Source organism: Sciurus vulgaris (genome assembly GCF_902686455.1).
Source record: "Sciurus vulgaris genome assembly, chromosome: 10".
Taxonomy (NCBI): Eukaryota; Metazoa; Chordata; class Mammalia; order Rodentia; family Sciuridae; genus Sciurus; species Sciurus vulgaris.
In genome coordinates, this window is record NC_136470.1 from 89,195,213 (window position 1) to 89,221,610 (window position 26,398).

Genomic DNA, 26,398 nt, shown 5'->3' on the forward strand with positions numbered 1-26,398 from the left:
CTAGGTGTTCCAGAGGGCAATGACTGTGATGACGGAGGAGGCCATGAAGAGCAGGTAGAGATGGAAGAGCAGGGTGTCCATCAGGTGGCTGAACTCCATCCACAGTTCCACAAAGCGCTGTTTCTGGGCCTCCAGTTCCCACTGGGCTCTTGCTGATTCAGGACACCCATTTGGCTCTGTCTCTCTGGGTCCTGGCACCTTCCCCACCAAGTCTACTGGCTCCTTCGGCCCTGTGCAGGGGACAGAGACTCAGCCATGGAATGTACAGGTCACTTGGGCAAGAATGGAGTCAGAGGAGGAGGCAGGAGCAGAGAAGTGGGGGCATGGGAAGGGAAAGTGGGCAATGCTGGCTTCCTCACCAGGCAGGTGGGTGGGGCTGAGGCCCGGGCCCTTCTTCCCCTGCTGGGGTCCAGTGGGGCAGCACCTCCTTGGGCTGGTGCAGTGCAGCAGCAGGGAGTGGAGTCACCCAGGCATGGGTGGGGGCTGGGTGGAGGCTAGGTGCAGGAGGTAAGAGATGAAAATGGTCTCCAGGAAGGTGGCCACCATCAGGGACAGACACAGGGCGAAGTAGACATCTGAGGGCAAAGAAAATTATGCTAAACCTGGGCAGATTCTTTCTTTATTTTATTATTTTATTTTTTTTAATTATTTTTGTGCCAGGGAGGGTTTGAACCCAGGTATGCTTAATCTCTGAGCCACATCCTCAGCCCTTTTTATATTTTATTTTGAGATAGCGTCTTGCTAACTTGCTGAGGTGGGTTTAGAACTTGTGACTCTCTCACTGATAAGCGGATGATGACACATAATGGGGGCTGGGAGGGGGCAAGAATGGAGGAAGGAGGGATTTTATAGAGGGAAAAGAGAGGTGGGAGGGGTGGGGGAAGGGAAAAAATAACAGAATGAATCAAACATCATTACTCTATGTAAATGTATGAATATGCAAATGGTATGCTGTTACTCCATGTACAAACAGAAACAACATGTATCCCATTTGTTTACAATAAAAAAAAAAAAAAAAAAAGAACTTGTGATTCTCTTGCCTTAGTCTCCCACCCCAGCCATTCGATTAGAGGCATGCGCCACCAAAACCAGCTTGTGGGCAGCTTCATTTAAACTTTAAGCCTCTTTCCAAAATGCAGTATTTCCTCAGAAGCCTCCCTCCCCAAGTGGAATAGTGGCTTGTTCTTCTGGCCCCTCCCTGAAGCCTGCTGCCTTTGCTTCTCTGGAAAGTGGGAGGGGCCATACTGATGAAGGGGGTGCCATTCACAGGGAGTAAGTCATACATCATGAGCAGGAAGATGTTGTAGTCCAGCAGAAGGGTCATCTTGAATGGAGCTGGCAGGTAGAAACTGAGTGCGTCAATGGCCATCAGAAAGCCACTGGGTACCAGGAGGTTTATCACATACAGCTTAGGCCTACGTCTGATGGCCACCTGGTGGGGAGGAGAGGAAGCGAAGTAAAATAAGGAATTTGGAAGAAACTTCAAATCTAGGATAGATAGCCGTTTGCTGCTGTGAATTGCAGTGGCTGTTTCTGTTTGTCTTCTTCATGGTCTGATATGGCCCTGGGATCTGTAGCCGTGTGGAGTGCAGCCTCACCATCCAGTATAGAACCTGCCAAGAGGTTGAGCACAGCCACAAACTTTTGGAGAGTGAGGCTGAAAATCCAGGAGAGAGGGTTTTGGCCTCTCTCAGGCACAAGTGTAAAGATAGAAAGACCCTGAAACTTAGAGGAATACCCATCTGGTGGAGACTCTAGGCAAGGGTAGAAGCAAGCAAGCAAGGAAGGAAAAAGCAAACTCACATAGAACACGATCTGATCATACAGCTTAGTGGTCTTGGATATCTCTGGAATGGCCTTTTGAATGCTCAGGAGCTCGCATTCTCCGTGCACCTGAACAGTGTCTTGGAACTTGTCTGTTCTTTCTCACTCTTCTTTCTCCACACCCAGCACCATGTTATTCACTGAAAGTAAGAACCATCCAAATAGTTTTCCAAGGATATGGCTTCCTAGACCATCAGCTGCCTTCTCTTTCCTACCCTTTTGTTCAACAAATATTTTTGTGTGCCTTCCATATGTCAGAAACTTTTCTAGGAGCTGGAGAAGGTAATGAACAAGACAGACTTGGGTCTTTTATGGAAAATATTTAAACATCCATAAGCTTTATTTATTTATTTATTTATTTATCTATTTATTTTTTGGTACCAGAATTGAAACTGGGGTGCTTAACAACTGACCCACAACCTAGCCATTAAAAGAAATTTTTTTTTTGGTACCAGGGATTGAACCCAGGGGCACTTAACCACCAAGCCACATCCCCAGCCTTTTAAAAATATTTTATTAGTGACAGGGTCTCACTGAGTTGCTTAGGGCCTTACTGAGTTGCTGAGGCTGGCTTTGAACTCAAGATTCTCCTGCCTCAGTCTCCTGAGCCACTGGGATTACAGGCATGCACAACTATGCCTGGCTCATAAGCTTTATTCTTTGCTCCACCCACACTCCTTGGTTACCATTTACTCAAGGTTTCTTTATATCTTATTTTTCGTTGTTTTGTTGGTTGCTCTCATTCACCCCATGCCTGAGACCCCACTGCAACTTATCTGTGTAGAGAAATGAGTTGAAGGTGAGTGTGCAGTTTTGCTGGTCAAAGGGGAAGTAGAAGATGTCCAAGTTACAGATACTGGTCACCCTTATGGGTTTCTTGTACCTGATGCGACCTTCATTACTTACAAGTGCTGTGAGGCCTCTTGGGGTCTTATCCACATCCATGCTATAAGAGAAATGCAGCAGGAGACCGGTGCTATGGCTTTTCTCTCTATCTCTCTAGCTGTTTCTTAGCCATCTAGGACCACTTCTAGTGGCTCCAATGGTAGAATGTGAACTCTACTGATACTAAGAGATGGCTTTCCTCAGCCTTTGATACATATAACTTAACAATGAAAATGTCTGGGATCCACAGGTTCTTGGCTGCCATACTGATCTCTGTGATGCCCTCACAGTCCTCTGGGTTCCAGCTGATGGATGGGTTATCCCAGACCTAGATCTATCCAGGTGGAAGAGAGACGTGAGACCAATATACATTGGGATTATTTTCTCCTGCCCTTTGATGTATTTTTTTTAAGTCATGAAATATTTCAATCCAATAGAAAAGTTTAAACAAATAATATAATGAACTCTATATAATGAGACTTCCAACTTCATGAAATCTTAATATTTTGCTAAATTTCCCTCTTTTCCCAAAAAATCAAAATATCAGATAAAATTGAATCTCCTTGTGTTTATTTCTTCATAAAATGTCATCTTTCTTCTTTCCCACTTGAGTGGGAAATTACTGATGGTCAGGGACATCCTCTCCTTTCTGCAGTAGGAATGAAATTCAGAGTTGAATTTCAGTTACTCAGGAACTCAGAGTTGAATTCAGTAACTCAATCTCTCTGAGCTAGAAATTTCTTTGAGTTAGATAAGGGAAGTGGTGGGTAGTAAATGAAATTGAGTGTATAGAAGGATTTTATGAACTGTAATGTTGTTCAGAAGTTTTTATGTATTAGTATCTAGTGAGGTCTTAAGTGTCTTCCAAGCCCCTTTCCCTAGTCTCTCTTGTAAGGAAACTTTTTATAGGTCCATGGGTTCTTTGAAGCTAAGAACTTGGTAGATGCCAGGCACCACCTTTGTGGTGATCAACTCTCCTTTCCATGCTGGTCATCTCCTCCAGAAAATGTTTTTCAAGAATTGTCCAACTCATGATTGTCTTGTCTGGTCTCAGGACACTATCAATGTTGGTGGCTGTGGTTTTTGGAAACACAGCCAGGACGGGGTGCTCTATGCATATTAACTAAAAGTTTGCTTGAGAGCAGTGCTTCTCAAACTTCACCATCCATAGAAAACACCTAGGAATCAAGTTGAAATGTACATTTCAATTCCTAGGTTGACTAACCCTACCTGGTTTGTCTCGGATTTTCGGTTTTAGCATTGCATGTCTTGTGTCCTGAGAACTCTTCAGTTTGGGGTAGGATGGGACAGTTGGTCACCCTGGGTGGAGCCCCAGATCAAGTGCATTTCTCTTTCATTGTGGTATTGGGGATCCAACTCAGGGCCTTGCACAGGCTGAGCACATGCTCTACCCTCAGGCCTCAAGGGCATTTCTAATAAACTTCCAGATGGTGAATCTTAGCTGGTAACATGGGTGTGAGAACTTTGAGAGCAAGGTTTGGTAATCGTTACTGTCTTTTCTCTGCTCCCTTCTTCCCTACAATCAGGCTTTTCAAGTTGGAAACTTAATTCATTTACTTTTATTTTCCCACATTCCCACTTTGTTTTCTAATCAATTCACTCAAGATATAAGATTTTCACTGAGTTATGCTTTGGTTACATTCCATGGATTTTCAAATGTTGTGCTCTTCATTTCTAATTAGTTCATAGTTTCTTTTTGTTTTGTTTTCTCTTTAGCCCAAAATATTTGGAACTTTAATTTTAAATTCCCAAGAACCAAGGTTTTCTTGGGGGAATTCCTTTTCTAGTTAGTTCCTTATTTTTTGTAGTCAGAGAATATGATGTAGACAATTTCTGATTTTTCAATTTTGTTAGGATATTCCTTGTGACCAGAAACGTGATCAGTTTTGGGGACTATTCCTTTGTGTGTCAGAAAAGACTGTGCATATTCACTGGCACAAAGCTTGATAATGTTTATTAGATTAATATATATTTATTTTTTTTATTTTTTATTTTTATTTTTTTTTTGTGATATTGGCAGTTGAACCCAGGTCTCCAGTTCTATCACTGAGTGACATCCCCAGATCTTCTTACTTTATTTTGAGATAGGGTCTCACTAAGTTGCCCCAGCTGGCCTGGAACTTGTGGTACCCTGCTTCCACTTCCTTTTATAGCTTTTGGGATTACCAGGTATGAGCCACTATGTTTGGTTTAGATTAAGTTATTAATCTTGTTCTTAAAAGTCACTGTAGCTTTACTCTTTTTCTGCCTGAGTTGTTGTTGCTTTCTTAGACCCTGCTGAGCTGAGGATCAACCTAGGGCCTTCCACATGCTGGTGAGTGCTTCACACTGAGCCATTTCCCCTAGTCCTCTATTTGATTTTCAGAAGCAATATATTGAAGCCTCTCAGCATTGTTGTAGATTTTTCAATTTCCCCTTCCTATGTGGGTTGGCTACATAAAAGGTCAAAATTATATCTGTGTTTATAGTCTTTCCCAACTGTAGTGAAGAGAGAAAATAATGTATGGGTCATACCATTTCCAGCCACAGGAATGATGACATGATCTGCAACTGTTCAACCTGCCAAAAGAATTTCCTGATTCCAGCATATTTGCTTGTAAAATTTCTGTTCACCCCCACTAACCCACTCCCCATTATTGTTTACCAACCTCCCAGGTATATAAATATGATGCTGTGTTCAAAGCCAATAGTGTAGGTCAAGGACAAAGACTTGACCAAAATAGATATATTGGACTATGGGCAGGAGAGTTTGTAGCAGGTAAGAGTGTGTGTGTGTTACTGGGGATCCAGTGTAACTTTACCACTGAGTTATGTCCTTGGTTCTTTTTTATTTTGAGATGGGGATAAACTGCTGAGGCTGGCCTCAAATTTGCAATCCTCCTGTATCAGCGTCCTGATTTGCTGGAATTACAGGTGTGTACCATCACACCCAGCCATCTTGGAATAAGTTGAGGAGCTTGAAAATACAAATGCCTTGTTCTCTTTCCTATCTTCAAGATGGCGGACACTGAGGAGAAGAAACCTGAAACCAAGAAGGCTGATGCCATTGGTAATGTTAAAAAGGGTAACTCTGAAGCTAAAAAAACCCCAAAAGGGGAAGCCCCACTGCAGATGAAACCCTGTCCTAGTTAGAAAACTTGGCAGATACTTCTGATCTACTATGTATCCCAGAAAAGTCATGTGTAAGAGGAAACACTCAGCTGCTAAATCCAAGGGTGAAAAGAAGAGAGATAAGGTTCTAGTTACTGTCTCAAAACTAGTTAATGGTGACAAGCATGGTGGTATCATTCTTCCCAAAATTTCTAGATGTTATCTTCCTGAATGTGTGCTGTTCCTGAATGAGTTATTGACCAATGCCAAAAAAACCCCTCAGTCAGCACACGAGAAGGTTGTGAGTTAGATCACTCCCCAGGACCATCTTGATCATCCTCACAGGGTGCACAGAGGAAAAAGGGTGGTTTTCTTGAAGCAGCTGAGCAAGGACTTGCTGAAACTTGTGGATTCCCCAATCTAGTTCCTCTGCATAGAACACACCAAAAATTTGTCATCACTACCTCTACAAAAATTGTATCAGCATCATGAAAATCTCAAAACACCTGACTGATGCCGACTGCAGGAAGAAGAAAGTTATAGAAGCCCAGGCTCCAGGAAGGTGAGGTCTTCCACACAAAGAAAGAGAAAAACAAAATTACAGAGCAGCTCAAGGTTGATCAGAAAGCTGCGGACTTGAAATTTTTACCCCAAACCAAAGCTATTCCTCAGCTACAGGGCCACATGCAATCTGTTTGTGCTTTGACAAGTGGAATTTATCGTCACAAGTTGGTGTTCTAAATTTATTACAAGAACTTAATTAAAGAGCAGATACATTAAAAATGATGATGACAACAAAACCAATGCCTGGGCTGCAGACAATCAGAACCTCTGAACGTGGATCCTGGACACTGGCACAGAGCCAGAGCTGAGAATCACTAGGTGAGAAGAAAAGATAGCCTCTTCTACGTGCTGTCATGTGTCACCCCGATGAGCTGGATAGGGCTTTTGAGATTCCCCATAAAGGAAAGTGCCATGTAACAGTGGTGGAAGAAGCTACAAAGTGGTTAGAACTCTGGGGATCGTCTTGCCAGTTGCTAGGAAAACATTAAGAACACCCAGGAGGATAGAGGGCTCGGCACTTACCACGTCTAGGATGGCAGATATCCTGAGGGAGATGTTGATGTGGATAGGGACAGTGAAGTTAATGACTGAACGGAACTTTCTGTCGAACGTTGAATCCAGAACAGTCTCATCCACCCCATGCTGGCCATACTCTGAGCAGTTGATGGTGAAAGTATTGCCCCATCCTATAGTGGACACCAAATGTCTGAGATGAGGGGGTAGAATTCTGTGTTCCCTATGAGAAGAGTCCCCAGGTGGGGCAGGGGGCAGCCATGATAATAATCACAGCTAACATGTACTAAGTATTGGGTATGCCAGATGTATTCTGAGTCCTTTAAAGAGATAACCTCAATTAATCCTCCAATGCCCTATGAAATACAATTTTAAGTAACTTTATAACATTTTATTTTTCATTTATATATGTTAATTGTGCATTTACCAGCAAACTTTTGGTGGGCAGGGGGGACTGGAGATTGAGCCAGGAGTGCCCTACTATTGAGCTACATTCCCAACCCTTTTAATTTTTTATTTTGATACAGGGTCTTGCTAAGTTGCTGAGATTGGCCTCAAACTTATGATCCTCCTGACTTAGCCTCCGCTATTGCTGGGATTAAAGGTGTGCGCTACCATACCTGGTCAGCAATTGTGTGTGAAACAAATTTTTAATGTTTATTTTATTATAAATTTTTTTAAAAATTAAGCTTTTGGAGACCCTTGCTATTACCTAGGCTGGCCTCTAGTTTGTGATCCCCTTGCCTCAGCCTCCCATGTAGATTGGATGACAGGTGTGTGCCACCATACCTGGCTTATTTTTATTTGGTATATATTTATAGGGTGCAGTGTGACATTTCACTACATGTATACAGTATGTGATGATTAGATCAATGTGATGGCATATTGCTCTCCTCAGACACTTATCATTTCTTTGTGTCAGGAACATTCAAAATCCTCTCTTCTGGCCATTATGAAATATATGATTAATTGTTATCAACCGTCATTACCCTACTATGCTAGAGAACACTAGAAGTCATTCTTTCCTATTCAACTGCACCCCTAGACCCACTAACCATCCTCGCTGCTCCACCTGTTCCACCCCTACTCCTCCCAGACTCTGCTAACCACTATTCTATTCCCCACTCTTATGAGACAGTAGATACTATTTTTATTCTCATAAAATAAATGAATTAGTGCTAAGGTGCAAGAAGCAGTAACTTCTCAAGGTTAGACAGTAATAATGGGCAGCAGTTGAACTTGATCTGACCCAGGTTTGCCTGTTGCTGTGCTATATGCCCCCAGGGACGACAAGGAGAATGGTGGGGGCGATCGCTGAGAGGTGTCCGGGTGCTGGGCACTTCCTGCCAAGGCCAAGAAGGATGGGCTTGAAAGACAAATGAGGGAAGCTAATGTGGTAAGCTGAGTTAGAGCATCAACCTACTTTCTAATATTTTGTCTCCATGTTTTGCATGCCCAAATTTGTATGCAAACCGAGTCCTGAGATAGTGACAGGTATCAGATAGGATTACAGTCTGGGGGCCTCGAAGAAATCACATCTATATTCTCCCTGATCATCCATCCCTGCCTTCCTTCTTCTCTCTACTTTGCTGTGTAGTCCAATTACCATCTTTCTAGTTTGAGGCTTTTGAGGTGTTGCCTGCTCCCCTCTTCTGACTAATAATGATTTCAATTTTCTGCAGCTGGAAATTGGTTGGAAGTGCAAAAACCTGGAATGAGAGAGATGGTTTATCCATTCCCAAAGTCACAGTGTTTTCCACACAAATCTCTGAATCTTTCTAGATGCACTGAATATTTATTTGTTTTCAGAGGTGCTGGGGATTCGAACCCGGGTCTGTGTGCATGCAAGGCAAGCGCTCAGTGAGCTGAGCTATTTGCCCATTCCCCTGAATATTTATTGTTGATCCTTCTCTGCAAGTGCCCAGAAGACCTTTATAATATTTTCTACTTCCTAGGCCAGTTGCATAGTTTGTTTATTTTTTTATTTATTTATTTTTTGGCAGTACTGGGGATCGAACTCAGGGCCTTGTGCTTTCGAGGCAGACACTCTACCAGCTGAGTTATCTCCCCAGCCCGTTTGTTTATCTTCTTTGTACTGGCTTTTACTGAACCTCTGGTTCAGTCCTCTACTGTGCCCACTTATCCAGAAGCTACGTGACCACCTAAGAGGGAGGGATGACATCGATTGGCACCTATCAAATACCAAGCACTTTGCTGCATGCTCTTTTCTCTTTGAATCCTCTCAACCCTGAAAGATAAGTTCCATTCTACTGATGGGAAAACTGGAGCTCAGAGAAGTTAAGCAATTCACCTGAGGTTACACAACTAGAATAGTAAGGAACCAAGATTCAGACTGAGTCTGTCTGTCTCAAAATCTCATGCTCCTTCCACTATGCCATGTTAATTTCCCAGAGGAGAAGCATACTCCACTTTCACCCTTGACCTGCTACCTTCTGGCATCCTATCTTACCTAGGAGCACTTGGATCCAGTAGGTGTGTGAGAGAGTTATGGCAAAAGTAGGTGGGAACTTTGCTACAATGGGGTGAGTTTCATACCTGTAGAGGGAAAGAATTACACTATGTGGAGAAAGATGGATGAACACAGAGGGTAAGTGGAAGAGAAGACAATTGTGGATGGGTCATAGGAAGAGAAATAGAAGTTCTTGCTCTGGTGTGGCATATAACTACAAGTGGATTTTCTGTCTTTTGAAGGAGAGTCTGTTGGGGCATCAAGGTAATGTAGTTATGAAATAACTATGTCTATTTTAGATCATCTCTCCAAGTTGGAGAATTGAAAGAAGTTCCTAGGTATTCCTACCCCAGAAGGTTCTTCCTTCTGCCCCTCTCATTGCCCCTTTCTTACCTTGAAACAGAAGACTGAGAACAAGGCAGAAGGGAAATCTCTTCCTGGTGAACCAGTTTCCTTCCATCTTCTTGGTCTAAGCTCTTCTCTGACATGCACTAGGACCAAGGAATACCCAGATGAAAGGATCGTGGACCACACCTAGTGCTCAACTTTGAATACTGATAGCATTGGTTGACCACTGGCATTCATAACCTTCCTGGAAGGAGTGTTCTGGTCGTCTTGTTCTTGCCTAGGCTTGAGGTTCAGTTTGCTCGTAGGACCTTCTCTTAGTCTTGGGTATTTCACCACATTGGGTATGGTTATAGATAGCTTGTACTGATTGTGTTCAGACCTTGGTGTCATCCCTCAGTCTGAGCATTCAATGCTGCAATTCTGGAAAATTTCCAGCTATTTAAAAAACATTGCATTTCCTCCGTTCTATTTTATATTCTCTCTCTCTCTCTCTCTCTCTCTCTCATCTCCCTCTCCTTCTTTCTGTCCTCTGTCCCCTATGTTACTGAAGATTGAACCTGGGAGTGCTCTACCACTGAGTTACATCCCCACCCCTTTTTATTTTATTTTTGTTGTTGTTGTTTGTTTGTTTGGTACCGGGGACTGAACCCAGAGCACTCAACCACTGAGCCACATCCCCAACGCTTTTTATATTTTATTTAGAGACAGGGTCTTGCTGAGTTGCTTAGGGCCTTGCTAAGTTGCTGAGGCTGGCTTTGAACTCCCCGTCTTCCTGCCTCAGCCTCCATAGCTGCTGGGATTACAGGCATGCCCCATTGCGTCCAGCTTTATTTATTTTCTTTTGCATGGGGGTCTCATTAAATTGCCTAGGCTGGCCTCAACTTGTGATCCTCCTGTCTCAACCTGAGTAGGTAGACTTACAGCTGTGTGCCACTGTGCCTGGCTTTTTCTTTCTCTAGTTAGACATAGGTTGGAGTGGTTTCCCTTTTTTTAATTTCCCAGTACTGGGGAGCAAACCCAGGGCCTTGCACATGTTAGGTAGGCCTCTACTATGGAGCAACATCCCCGGTCCATTTTATTTTATTGTGAGAGTAGGTCTCACTAAGTTGCCCAGGCTGGTCTTGAATTTGTGATCCTCCTGTCTTGGCCTCCCTAGTTGCTGGGATTACAGGTGTACACCATCATATCTAGTGTTTCTTTCTATTTTACATGCCTTTTAATGGTTTGTGTTAGTTATTTTTTGCTGTTGTAACAAACTACAACCATAAGTGGCTTAAAGAAACACAATTTGTTATTTTATAGTTCCATAGGCCAGAAGTCTGAAATGGGTCTCTGGGACTAAAATAAAGTGTCATCAGAACTGTACTCCTTCTGGAGACTCTAGGGGAGAATCCATTTCTTGCATTTTTAAGATTTTAAAAACTGCCTGCATTTCTTGGCTCATTGTCCTGTTTTTCCATCTTCAAACGTAGAAACATCGGCTGTCTTTCTCACAAGGCCACCTCTGGCTCTCATTCTCTTCTCTCTTCCTCTTTCACCTATAAGAAAGGTTCCTTGTGATTCCATTGATTCTACCTGGATAATCCAGAATAATCTCTCCATTTTAAGTCAGCTATTTAGCAAGCTCACTTCCATCTGCAACCTTAATTCCCTTTTTTCCACTTAACGTATTTGCAGGTTCCAGAGATTAGGGCATGATATTGGGAGAGCCATATGCTGCCTATAACATCTCTCTTTCCTATTTTCCATCTTTTTATCTGTGTCCTTAATGATTTCCTCAGAGCTAGCTTCCAGGTAACGAATTCTTTTCTCAATCATGTTTAAACTGCTCTCTAATATTTCTACAGATTTCTAAATTTTTACAGTCCTATTTTTTCATTTCTAGAAGTTCTATCCCTGGCTATAATATTAACATCTAAAAAATTGTGGTGAACTATAGTTTGGGCATAAGGTGTTTCCCAAAAGCTCCTGTGTTAATGCAGGAATATTCTGAGGTAAAATGATTAGATTGTGAGAGCTGAATGGACTAACTGGGTGGTAATTGTAGGCAGGTGGGGCATGGCTGGAGGGGGTGGTCACTGGGGTCATGCCTTGGAAGGTGCATCTTCCAGAAAGGACTGCCCTTTCTCTGTCTCTGCTTCCACCCTCCACCATGCCCTTCCACCATAATATCTTGCCTCACCTTGTTATGGTGTAGATATGATATGAGGTATCCCCCAAAAGCTCATGTGTGAGACAATGCAGGAAAGCTTAGGTGTGAAAGGATTGGGTTATGAGAGCCTTAACCCGGTCAGTGCATTAATCCTCTGATAGGCATTCACTGGGTGGTAACTGTAGGCAGGTAAGGTATAGCTAGGGGAGGTGGTCACTAGGGTCATGGCTTTGGGGTATGTATTTGTCCCTGGAGAGTGGAGCGCTCTCTCTCTCTCTCTCTCATTCTCTCTCTCTCCCCCTCTCGCTCTCTCTCTCCCTTTCTGCCTCCCTCCCTCACTCCTTCCTGGATTGACATCCTGAGCCACTTTCCTCCACCACACCCTTCTGCCATGATGTTCAGCCTCACCACAAGCCCAGAGGAATGGAGCTGGCTATCTATGGATTGAGAACCCTGAAACCATGAGTGCCAAATAAACTTCTTCCTTTAAAATTGTTATTGTCAGGGACTGGGGTTGTGGTTCAGTGGTACAGTGCTTGTCTAGCATATGTGAGGCATTGGGTTCAATCCTCGGCACCACATAAAATAAATAATAAATAAATAAAATAAAGGTACTATGTCCATCTACAACTGAAAAATAATTAAAAAAAACCTGTTATTGTCAGACAGGTCTTTAGGTCATAGCAGTGAAAAAGCTGACTAAAACATACATGAAGTTTTATTCCATATTCTTTATTTTATTTCATTGGTCTATATATCTGTTTTTATGCCACTGATACATTATTATGATTGTTGTACCTCTGTAGTAAGTTTTGAAAACAGGAACTGTGAGTAGTCTTTCAACTCTGCATTTCTTTTTAAATATTTGGAGTCCTTTAAGATTCCATATGAATTTTAGAATGGGTTTTTCTATTTGGGTAAAAAAGCATAATTGGGATTTGGATAAGGATTGCATTGAATCTATTGATGGCTTCAGGTTGTATTAACATTTTCCTTTTTTTTTTTTTTTTTTTTTTTCAGTGCTAGGGATTAAACCCAGGGAAGTGGTAGATGGCCAGCTCAGAGACGTCAGTCTTCAGTCTGATTAAAAATAATGCCAGAAGATGTACCTGATAAAAATCTTATTCTGAGAAAAAGGATGAGAACCTATATCTTAAGTAATTTTGAGGTTATCTATTATAATCTTTAAACTAAGCAGAGACATCATCCCACTAGTTCTTAGCATCCCATTTTATCACTGATTGATCTCTTTAATTATTTAAAATTTTTTAAAATCCAAATTTACATTCCCATAAATTACACTACTGGTCTAATTTCTGCCCAATAGAGGACAAAAAATAAGTTAATTCTACCTTTTGTATGATGCCTTTCAGATATTTTAAGACAATTATGTATAATGGAATAATGTTTAAAAATACAAAGCCTACAATGTTTTCAACCCTCACTACTCCTTCCCACCACACATATACTCTATCTTCCTGTGGCCCCCCAAATTGGTTTCCTCTGTAATTCCTTTATTATATTCCTGGGGAGGGAAAATTCTACCCCAAAAGAATTTGACTTATGGAAAATTTCTGCTTCAGTAGAAGGGGGACTAAATCCTGTTCCCTCTGGCTTGATAAATTTGCGACAAAGCAGAAAAGAGAAAGAGGGAGAGAAAAATGTAAATGACCACACTCACGTATGATCACAACCCCCCCTCCCCACTTTGAATTCTGCTGAAGTCTAAGTGCATATGTATATGTGTGAGTGTATTTGTGGGGGTGTGTGGTTTCGTATTGAGAGGTTAAATAGGTCAGGAGGAAAGCCCGAAGCAGAGGTGGGGTTGTGATCCACTACTCATTTGGGGCCCTCGAAAGGAATGCCAGTCATTGTGATCCCAAACTGACATGTGGAAACTGCTAGAGAGTAGAAACAGAGGTGTGAAGTGTTCAGGCAGAGAGAGGAACTGAATTAGCACTATTGTGCCTCCCATAGTCCCCATGAGAAATGGAAGGTCATCCAAAAGTCCTTCATGTCCTGTGTGGGAGGTGGATGGATGAAGGCTGCGCTTAGGGCCTGTGGAACCGTGTTGGGGCCCGAGAGGGATTAAGCAGCTCTGCAGTGGAGGCTGTGGAGTGGACTGGGGAGCTCAAGGCCCTGAGTGAGGCAGCAGTGATTGCTATGGTGGACCCAATCCAGTGAGGGAGAACTGTTTTAGAGCCAAGAGTCAGACTGAGACTCGCCAGTGACTGACTTTTAGCAGTAGGGTCAACAAGTGCTGGGTGACCAAGAGACTAGGGATGTCATCATAAAGACAACAGAATTTAAAGGACTGAGTAGGACCTGCAAATGCCAATCAGAGACCCTTCTCCACTGCCAAGAGATTCCCCCTGTACTACCTTGAGAGCCCAGTGAAAGCTAACAGCTTTCTTAAACACATTATACTCCAAAACATAAAAATTTCAACCACTTTTCATGCTTAACCTCAATCCTGCCATACATCCTTCACCACTTTGAAAATTCAATGAAAGCTAAAAGACCCTCCACTGAGCTTTGTAAATTTTGTAATTCTAATTCTTATGTAACAATTCTGTGTTTACTCTTCACCCTGTAACTGAAATTTTATAATTTAAACTGTAAATTCTATCTGTTTGATTATCTTTATGTCTGCAATTCAGAGAGGACTTTATTTCTTGTTTGTAAAGGCAGAATACTTTCTCTCTCCAGATGGCATTAGTAACATTGATTGTAAAGTCCCTTTAAGGAGCTCTGTTCTGATAGGCTTGCATAAATAAGTAAGTACTAAGGAAAACTGAATATTCCGTAAAATTTCAGAAATAGAGAAATTGAATGTCAAATACTTTCAGTGTGCTAGATTTTAAAGTATTCATATGAAAACAACACAAAATTGTTTTAAGAATCCAAATTCACATGATTTAGGCAAATTTTTGGCAAATGAGACTGGTAAATTTGGTTTAATAAAGTTATATTTTCTCCAATTCACCAGTGTCTAGTATAATGGAAGCTTATACTTCTTTTTCTACTTGGATAGGTTCTTCCTAAACCTATAGATTTACTGATTAAATAAGCTAGCATTCTTATTCACAAAAATATAAATTTATGTTTAATTTGATTATTATGGTGATCATTTATCACTTTTATTTACTGAAATACTGTTTCACAGTAATTGTATTTTGTAGTATATCAGATTGAAGATGATTTCTGAGATTATTATGTAGCTTGAAACTTCAGACAGACACAAAACAGAGTTAATGGATATTTGTTGGATGTTTAGATAATGTCTAAACTGAAACACTGATTACTACGCATAGTTTCAAATATACATATTTTTACTTCTTATTTATATATGCTACAGAGAAGATGTCTCTGACTGTGTTAGTGGACCTGTCAATTTTCCCCACGTGGAGAGGTTGCCTGTAGAAGGCTATGTTATGATCTGCCAAAATATTCATGTGTGACAGAACACAATTGTCTACTTCCCAGTTTTCTCTGTGAAGTTAAAATTACACTGGTTAGAAGTTATCATTAGTGCTGGGGACATAGTTCAGCTATAGAGCACTTGCCTAGAATGCACAAGGCCATGGGTTAGATTCCCCAGTACTGCAAAAATAAATAAATAAATAAATAAATAAATAAACCCACCAACAAAAAACTCCAGCTACAATTAATATATGTGAATGAGGTTCTACCAGAGCATTAGTGGCGGAGAGACACTTTACATGCAAGATAATGAGATATACTTTTGTTCTTTAAAGGCAACAGGGAATAGTTATGTCCTACAATAACATGACTTCTCGTTTTATAATGAGAAAGAAAAAAGTGAAGGACTATAGAATGGAAATATGAAGTTGTAGAAAATTTTATTTACCTTATAGTGTGTACAAATAAGTCTGAAATGTTATAAAATGTGGTAAAATCTTAGCAAAGTTTGCTCAACTTTAATAGGCTTTGGTTTACTGTTTATTTCATTTATCCACAGTATGAAGGATTCTCTAGTTTTCTGTCATCTGCCTCAATAGCAAAGATTCTGTGTATTACCAGAATAACTTTCTATGGTTTATGTTGACTTTATTATCTTTCATTATTTAAGAAGACAAAAGCTTCTCACTTAGGAAAGAGGTAAGGTTCTTTACAATCACATTACCTTCTATGTTTACTTTTTAAATGTCACTTCGACATGAATAGGCAAATACAGTACTGTTTCTCAGCCAAATCCAATCTCGAATTCTTAGAGCAAATCTCCTGACAACTTCAAATTTTAAAAATGAAGGTGTACTTTACATACAGTAAAATTGACTCTTGTTAAGACTATAGTTCTGAGAGTTTTAGCAAATGTATATATTGTGTTACTACCACCATAATCAAGAGATATGATCCCGGAAAATTCTCCCTGCTCCTCTCTTGACGACTTGTGATTTTTGTCTTTCCAAAATAAAATCCTAAACATGAAATAAATCTTAATTTATCTCTTTTTTGGGAGGCGGGTACCAGGGATTGAACTCAGGGGCACTCAACCACCACCACATCTCCAGTCCTATTTTGTATTTTGTTTAGAGATAAGGTCTCACTGAGTTGCTTAGCACCTCGCTTTTTGCTGAGGCTGGTTTTGAATTCTCGGTCCTCCTATCTCAGCCTCCCGAACCACTGGGATTACAGGTGTGCACCACCATGCAATCTTTGAGATTTCCTAGAGATCCCCTAGAAAAATCACAGAGAGGTGTTAGAAAGAATTGCATCTAATTTATATTTCAGTATTGATAAATTGAATGGGAAAAAAACCTATCAAATCACAAGAGACATTACCCTTCCCTAGGTTAAATTTGGATGGGTAAGGTGTCTTGGGATTTTTGCCTGAAAATAGGAACTCCACTCTGAGTGCAGGCTAGTATGAACATTTATCCTGACATGATGGCTATGTGAATCTACTTCAGTCAGAATGTGAAAGATTCTCATTAACCACGCTGGACAAGTTATCTTAAAGTTGGAAAAGGATGCTCGGAGGAGGTTTCTCAAAACTGGGGCAATCTCGTCTAGTAGGACAGTGTTCTCTCTTTTGAGTGCTGTCTGTCATTTTGAGGAGAAACTTGTTATGACTCACACGAGTATGACTGGATGATCTATGGAAGATTTTCAAACTTCATGCAACCTTCCTCAGTTTCCCCACCTCACTGGACATCTTGGATAGAGATACTGAGCTTGGCCTGCATTTTCCTTTATCTAAGATCTTTCCTAGATTCACTCTCTACCATCCAGAGCAAAAATATCTGTTTTGTTATATAGTCCTTTGTATTTATAGGTTCAACCAACCATGGATCGAAAATGTTCAGGGAAAAAAAGAAAACACTGCATCTATACAGAAAACATACGGAGACTATTTATTCTTGTTGTTATCTCTAAACAATACAGCATAACAACTATTTATGCAGCATTTACATTGTAATGTAAATTATTTGCTACTTGTAAGTAGTGTGTTACATATTTGGATGTTAAAACCTTTATAAATAAATAAATAAATAAATGGGATGGACTCAAACTAAAAAGCTTCTTCTCAGCAAAACAAACAATAATGTGAAGAGAGAGCCTCCAATTTGGGAGAAAATCTTTATCACATGCACCTCAGATAAAGCATTAATCTCTAGGATATATAAAGAATTCAAAAACTTTACACAAAAAACAAATAACCCAATCAATAAATGGGCTAAAGGAACTGAACAGACACTTCACAGAAGATATACAATTGATCAACAAATATATGAAAAAATGTTCAACATCTCTAGCAATTAGAGAAATGCAAATTAAAACTACTCTAAGTTTTCATCTCACTCCAATCAGAATGACAATTATCAAGAATACAAACAACAAATGTTGGCAAGGATGTGGGGAATAGGTACACTCATACATTGCTGGAGGGAGTATAAGTTGGTGCAACCATTATGGAAAGCAATATGGAGAGTCCTCAGAAAGCCTGGAATAGAACCACAATTTGACTGAGTTATCCCACTCCTCGGCATATACACAGCAACATCAATGTTTATAGCAGCACAATTCACAATAGCTAAACTATGGAACTGACCTAAATGCCCTTCAACTGATGAATGGATAAAGAAAATATGGTATATATATATATATATATATATATATATTTGTGTGTGTGTGTGTGTGTGTGTGTGTGTGATGGAATATTACTCAGCTTTAAAGAAGAATGAAATTCTAGCATTTGCTGGTAAATGGTCAGAGTTAGAAGATATCATGCTAAGTGAAATAAGCTAAACCCAAAGAACCAAAGGCTGAATGTTTTCTCTGATATGCGGATGCTAATTCACAATGGGGGAGGAATAGGGAAGAACAGTTACTTTATATTAGGTAGAGGGTAGTGAAGGGAGGGGAAGGGGTATTGGGGTAAGAAGGATAGTAGAGTGAAACAGACACTATTACCTCATGTACATATATCTGCATGACCAATATGATCCTACAATATGTATAATCAGAAAAATGTAAGATTACACTCCATTTATGTGTGATTTATCAAAATGTATAAATGCATTATACTGTCTTATATAATTACTTAGAACAAAAAAATAAAAAGAATAATTAAAAATGTAAGCAACAAAAGTATCTCGACTATTCTCTTGCATTTCCTATGAATTTTAGGATCAGTTTGTCAAATTCTGTAAAAGACAGTGGGATTTGGATAGGGATGAATTTTGGATGTTAAATCAGTAGAATCAATTTGAGGAGTATTATCATCTTTACAATGTTAATTCATCCAATCCATGAAAATGGGATATCTTCCCATTTATTTAATTTCTTTCAATGTTTTGTAGTTTTCAGTACACAAGTCTTGCATTTTTTTTTTTTTGGATAAACTTATTCCCATGTACTTATTCTCTTTTGATGCTGGTGTGAATGAATTTTTTTTAACTTCATTTTTTGTATTGGTCATTGCCACTCTATAGAAATACAATTGACTTTTGTATATTGGTCTCATGTTCTGACATCTTGCCAAACTCACTTATCAGTTCTAATGGTTTCTTTATGGGTTCCTTAAGATTTTCAGTATATATAAGATCATGTCAACCATGAATAGAGATAGTTTTAATTTTTCTCAATATGCATGCCTTGTACTTCTTTTCTTGTCCAATTGCCCTGATTAAAACCTCCAACTCAATGTTGAATAGAAGTAGCAAGTTTGGACATCCTTGTTTTTTCCCCAATTTTAGCAAGAAAGCATTCATTCTTTCACCATTAAGTATGATGTTAGGTTGGGTGTGGTGGCACATGCCTATAATCCCAGTGACTTGGGAGGCTGAGGCAGGAGGATTGAAAATTCAAGGCCAACTGCAGCAATTTAGTGAGGTCCTAAGCAACTTAGTGAGACCTTGGCTCAAAATAAAGAGAGCTGGAGATGTGGTTCAGTGGTTAAGTGCCCCTGGGTTCAATTGCTGGCACCAAAAAACAAAACAAACAACAACAATAACCCCCCAAAATACAAAACCCCAAAACCAAAAACAAAAACACAAAAGATGATGTTAGCTGTGGACTTTTTGTAGATGCCTTGTATCAGGTTAAAAAGTTCATTTCCTTTGTTAGCTGGTTTATGTTTTTTTTTCATAAAAGAGTGTTCAGTTTTGTCAAATACTTTTGTTTTGCATCTATTGAAGTTATTATGTGTTTCCTGTCTTTTACTATGATTTTTGTATATTATATTAATAGGCTTTTAGAGTAAGCCAACCTTCCTTTCCTGGGGTCAATCCCACTTGGTCATGGTGTACAATCCCTGTATATGTTGCTGGATTTGGCTTGCTGTTTTTGTTCTTGTATTTCTGGAGATTGAGCACAGGGGGCTCTACTACTGAGCTACATTCCCAGTTCTTTTCAGTTTTTAAATTTTGAGATAATATCTTCCTAAATTGCCCAGACTGACCTCCAACTTGTGATCTTCCTGTCTCAGCATCTTAAGTAACTGGAATTACAGGTATGCACCACCATGCCAGGCTTTTTAAAGGAGTTTTACCTTTATATTCACAAGAGATAGTGATCTGCGATTTTCTTTTCTGGTGTTTGTCTGCTTTTGGTGTCAGGATAATTCTGGATTCATATGATGAGTTGAGAAGTGGTCCCGCCTCTCCTATTTTTTTGGAAGAGTTGGTTAAGGATTGGTGTTAGCTCTTCTACACACGTTTGGTAGAATTCACCAGTGAAGGCTTCTGGACTTATTAATTTCGTTTGTATGTGCCATAGAAGCAATCAAATTTTCTTAAACAAATTTTTTTGTTGTTGTTGATGCTGGGAATGAGCCCAGGGTCTCACACATTCTAGGCAAGTGCTCTATCAATGATAAGTACCCTTATCCCTTAGCAATCAAATTTTCCTGTTAGTTGTATAATTCTTGTAATAAAATCTTATTAGATCTTTCACGTTTGAAAATCATCAATAAGAAGTTGCAAGCTGACCATAGCCAGTCTTTTGTCATTTACAGATGATCTCGTTTTACTCTGATGCTTCTCTGAATGTTCAACAATCAGCTATAGGTCAGACGGTTTTGTCAGCTCTGACAATCTCAGAGCTCTGAGCAAAAGAACTATGGATACAAAAGTACTTTTGGATACAAGTTTCCAATGGCATCATTTAAACAACTTTGAAACATGCTAGTTAACTGAGTCAAGAAGCTGGTGAGCTCCTAAGCTATCAAAATCCAGTGGAACAAATCTGTTAACCCAAGATCTGGTGGAACAAGAATTAATTATACAGAACTGAAAGAATAGATGAGAGATGATTACAGTATTTGTTTGGAATACTGTTGATATTATCATAAGGTTTTCATTTCCAAATGAATAAGAAAGTTCTTCTTTTTCCCCTTAAGCTCCATAACAATGGACTCTGCTTTTTCAAACTGAAATGCAATGTTTGTAAATATCTTATTCTCCCTTCCTGACCCGTCCAGAATTCAGAAACTCACAGTATTCTTATTTTCAGAATTCAGAAACTCACAGTATTCTTATTTTCAGAACAATGTAGTTATTGGCATAGATTCAAGGAGAATCTGTCCTCCTTTTTACCATGACATATTGGAAACATTGTTTTTGTGACCAAGGCCTTGACTAGAATGTCATATTTGAGAATAATGCTCTTTTAATTAAATATGGACAGACACTATTAAAGAACAAAGATTAATCTTTTAAAAAAATTTTTTAGTTGTAGTCAGAAATAATACCTTTATTTTATTTATTTATTTTTTATAGTCAATTCTTACAATTCTAGGTTGGTTCCACAGTCTGGCTATTGTGAATTGAGCACCTATGAACATTGATGTGGCTGTATCTCTGTAGTATGCTGATTTTAAGTCCTTTGGGTATAGGCCAAGGAGTGGGATAGCTGGGTCAAATGGTGGGTCCATTCCAAGTTTTCTAAGGAACCTCCACACTGCTTTCCAGAGTGGCTGCACTAATTTGCATCCCCACCAGCAATGTATGAGTGTACCTTTTTCCCCATATCCTTTCCAACACCTATTGTTGCTTGTATTCTCGATAATTGCCATTCTAATTGGGGTGAGATGGAATCTTAGTGTAGTTTTGATTTGCATTTCTCTTATTACTAAAGATGGTGAACATTTTTTCATATGTTTGTTGATTGCTTGTAGATCTTCTGTGAAGCATCTGTTCATATCCTTAGCCCATTTGTTGATTGGGTTATATGTATTCTTGGTGTAGAGTTTTTTGAGTTCTTTATATATTCTGGAAATTAGGGCTCTATCTGAAGTATGAGTAGCAAAGATATTTTCCCACTCTGTAGGCTCTCTCTTCACATTGCTGATAGTTTCCTTTGCTGAGAGAAAGCTTTTTAGTTTGAATCTATCCCAGTTATTGATTCTTGCTTTTATTTCTTGTGCTATGGGAGTCCTGTTAAGGAAGTCTGATCCTAAGCCAACAAGGTGAAGATTTGGACCTACTTTTTCTTCTTTAAGATGCGGGGTCTCTAGTCTGATTTCGAGGTCCTTGATCCATTGTGAGTTGATTTTTGTGCAGGGTGAGAGATAGGGGTTTAGTTTCATTCTGTTGCATGTGGACTTCCAGTTTCCCCAGCACCATTTGTTGAAGAGGCTATCTTTTCTCCATTGCATATTTTTGGCATCTTTGTCTAGTATGAGAAAATTGTATTTATTTGGGTTTGTGTCCGCGTCCTCTATTCTGCACCATTGATCTACCTGTCTATTTTGGTGCCAATACCATGCCGTTTTTGTTACTATTGCTTTTCTACCCTTGCTTTATGTACACATTGTTAGTCACAACTACAGCTTGGTGTGATGGAAAAAATGTATTCCCCTGTGACATTTTAATTAAGTCAGAATTCTAAAACGTTCTTCACTAAGAAAAAAATATAGGTTTAAAGCCAGTAAACAAACAAGATTTTACGGAGCACTGATTTCCTGTCATGGGAGAACCAAATCTGGGCCACAGAGTAGATTGCAAAACAGATTCTAGGCAGAAAGACCCAGTGAAACTTTTCTTTCTTAATTTGGGAATGCCTTGCCCCAAATCCCCTTAGAGGGTTCTTGGGTAGATGTTCCTCCCACATCCCCACTGCCTTCTTCTCTCCCTGGGTTGGATGTACTGATAGAATGCTCCTGTCTATTTAGGCCTCATCAGTAGAGCTATAGACATTGGCAACTAGAGGCAACCTGTCTCCCAGTAACCCTATCTGCAGCAGTGGTGAAGCACAATTTCTTCACAGAGGTCAACTTGGGACTTTGAATTCACGAATGGTTGAGCAGGCTTGGAAAATTCAAAATCAATGAGTCTTCTCACTAGCACTCTAGTTTTCAAACATATTTTTCTTTTAAACTCAACTGTACTTATTAGTGATTATATTATTCAATTTTCTTACAGTCTCCTATTGTTTCAGAGTATTTGTCATTAAAACAAATATCTTTTTAAATGAAAGTTTTGAAATCTGTTTTCCTAATATATGTTGTCCATGTTCAACACTGCACAGTTTTACATTGATTTTGGTGGGTTGAAAGTCACACTGGGAGAAATTAAAAAAGAGCAGCCCCTGAGATCCAGAACTGAGCTGATACTCCATGGTCATTTTGATCTCCGGTTGAACATAAAGGAATTTATAGAATTCTAATCTCAAGCATGATTATCTTGAGACCATGATGGAACAAGATAAGACAAGACTGCTTCATAGTTTTGTCTTAGTATAGACCAAACAGAATAACTATATCCACAAAATAGCCCCCCACCTTTTTTGGTACCAGGAATTGAACCCAGAGGTGCTTAACCTCTGAGCCACATCCCTAGCTGTTTTTATTTTATATTTGGAGACAGGGTCTTGCTAAGTTGCTAAGGGCTTCATTGAATTGCTGAGTCTGGCCTCCAATTTATTGCTGAGATTACAGGCATGTGCCACCCTGCCCAGCTTAAAATACCTCTCTCTTGCTAAATAAATGACTATTCCTTCTTTATCTGATTATTCTCCCCACTTCTGATAGCATTCAATCGTAAACAAATTAGCACTTCCTTAGATTCTCCCCAAATCACCCCACTAAAACCCAGATTCTGTAAGAGGTTCTAAGACTTTCTGAGACTCCCTTTGGTTTCTTATGGTGTGTATCCTCCTCTGCTGCAATGAGTAACAGCCAGCTTGCTTAACTATGGGTGTGTTCTTGGTGGTCTTTGGCAGAAGGGCATTGAGGAATGAAATGGTCACATGGCCCAAGTTCCTGTCACTGCAACAGCACCAAGTAATGTTTTTTCCTTTGTTGATCTAGAGTAAATTCAAACAATTTGAGTATCAAGATAAATATTGATAATGATGAATTGTAACCCTTTAAATAAAAGAGGAATCCAGGAAACTATAGTGATATAAATGAATGAGGGAAGGAATAAAGGGTAAAGAAAACTCTATATTAGAATATCAGTGAATAAGTATAGAAACAGCAGGAATGGAATTAGAAAATCACAATTCTGTAAAGATCACAGAATGATTGATTCATGCCAGCATCATCATGATGAGGAATGGGATAATTATATAGTCCTTGAAGTATCTTTTCACAAAACTTACTTATTAACAAATTCCTTTACAGTGGATAAATCTGACATCATTTTACCTAACTAATTACAGTAACAGAACAAGTAATAAATTATGCATTTCCTATATGCATTGAAAACTCAGCACCAAAAATGCATAAATCACCAGTAAATAATAGACCAATCCGAATCAGGGGACAATATAACTACAAAATAATGAGCTTGTAGTCTTCAAAAATTTCCAGGTAATGAACCAAAGGAAAAGACTGAGGAACTTTGCCATACTGAAAGAGACTGAGGAGATAGACCAGCTAAGTGCAGTGTGCATTCCTGGATTGGATCCTAGACCTACAAAAAAACCTATGGGACAATTGGCAATATTTGAATAGGGCTTATAGAGTTGTTGGCGTACTGGATCGATAACCATTTTCTGATTTTGATGGTTATACTGTGGTTTTATGGGAGTCTTCTCATTTTTAGAAAATATGCACTGAAGTATTTAAAGTTCATGGTTCAGAGGTTTTCAAGATGGCGGCCTAGAGGGTGGCTGCATTTCATGTTGCTCCAGGACTCAGGATTCAAAAGAGGAGATATTGAGACACTTGGGACCAACTCAAAGCAGCCGGGTGAGTCTCTCCCATTGGGGAGGCGTCCCGGATGGGACAGTGGTCCCGGAACGCAGGAAACTTTGTGAAGTAGAGCTGCCGGTGAGACGCCCCTCCCCCCGCTGGAGCAGTGAACTCGGACAACTAGGAGCGCCGAAAAGGAGGCCGCTCGGCACAGCGCTGGGACTCGGAGCAACCACTGGGGCTCCGGCGGCTGCCCAGGGGAGGAGTGGCGAGGAGAGCTGTGTGGACTCAGGACACCGGGGCCTGCCCTGAGGAGGAGGAGGAGGAGCGTGGCCACTTGGATTCGGAGTGACTGCACCAGAGCTACAGGCGGTTGCCAGAAGAGAAGCTCCGCGGCGAGCTGTTTGGACTCAGAACGACGCTTCTGAACCCCGGGGCCTGCCCTGAGGACGAGGAGGAGGAAGAGGAACGCGGCCGCTTGGATTCGGGGTGACTACACCAGAGCTTCAGGCGGTTGCCAGAGGAGAGGCTGCGTGGCGAGCTGTTTGGACTCTGACCACTTCTGAACCCCGGGGCCTACCCGGAGGAGGAGGAGAAGCGCGGCGGGTCCTTTGGACTCGCAGTGACTGCATTAGCGCTCCAGGTGGCTGCTCAGAGGAGAAGGCGAGTGGTGAGTTGTTTGGACTTAAAGTGACAGCGCCTGAACACAGGGGGGCTGCCTGGAGAGGAAGCGTGGTGGGTCGCTTGGTCTTGAGTGGCCGCACCAAGAGCTCCAGGCGGTTGCCTATAGGACCCGTGCAGCGGGTCAAGTGGATTCAGAGCCACTCAGAGCGACCACTCCTGAACACTCAGGGGGTTATCTGGAGGAGGAGGAGGAACGGGGAGGGTCACTTCGACTCGGAGTGATTGATTGCCCAGGGCTACGGGTGGTTGGTGGGAGGTGGAGGCACGCAGTGAGTTTCTTGGACTCCTAGTGACCACACCGGAATACTGGGCAGCTGTCTGGAGGAAGAGGCGTGTGGCGGGTCTCTGGGACTCAGAGAGATTGTACGGGGCCCCAGGTGGCTGCTCAGAGGAGGGGCCGCATAGCCAGGCAATTAGGGGCAGAGCAGGGTCCCAGGATCTAGGAGGCTTCTGGGTGGAAGAGCCGCACAGAGACAGGCTTAGGGCGGAGCAAAGGTTCCAGGCCTGCGGGCATATTCTCTGAGGAGGGGCAGCCTAAGGAGATTCATCTGCGAAGGGTGAGGCTCCCAGGCCCAGGAGGTAGGGCCGGGCCCCTGAGAACTTTGCAGAGGAAGGCAGCCCAGCCCAGGCGGTAGCTGTAATTGAGGGGAACCTCTAGGAGGGTACTGACCAGCGAGACCTCCCCACCGGGTGAGTCTTCCCTGCCGGGTGAGGTTTCCCCAGAAGGACGGTAAAACTAGAGACTCAGGCCCAAACAGGCCTTGCCTCAGCCCGCAGCCTAGGTCCCCTTTGGATGACCATTGGTCAACAAGTGGAGGCACCTCTGCCCACTAGCAGGGATTATACCCCTCCTGAAGGCCACCACTCCTAGAGAGGCAGCTTCCTTGTGGAGCTCCGCATTATCAACTTCCTCCAAGACTTCAGCCTACTGAAGGCTAAGGGGGGATATATATAGAAATCTTCAGGGACATTGTAAGTCAATAGAGGAAATCTGCAATATCTCAGCGGTCAACTGATACCTGAACAATATGAGAAAACAAGGAAAGAAAATGCTGCAAACAAATCTAGATGTTACATCAATAAAACCCAATGACAGCATGGCAGAAGAAATGACAGAAAAGGAGTTCAGAATGTACATAATTAAAATGATCAGAGAAGCAAACGATGAGATGAAAGAGCAAATGCGAGCATTGAATGATCGCACCAATCGACAGTTAAAAGAGCAAATACAGGAAGCAAAAGA

The 26,398-nt window shown here is 40.9% G+C and overlaps 1 protein-coding gene across 1 annotated transcript; it reads right to left on the minus strand.

Moving 5' to 3' along the window:
* On the minus strand, positions 1-9,855 carry LOC306637659 (5-hydroxytryptamine receptor 3E-like; the record flags this gene model as incomplete). Its single annotated transcript, XM_079100436.1, is given in 10 exon segments — positions 1-230; positions 360-462; positions 466-575; positions 1,246-1,432; positions 1,804-1,893; positions 2,572-2,770; positions 2,931-3,037; positions 6,907-7,070; positions 9,368-9,453; positions 9,761-9,855. Coding segments are annotated over 10 exon segments (1,371 nt in total).
* Positions 9,856-26,398: the final 16,543 nt, after the last annotated feature.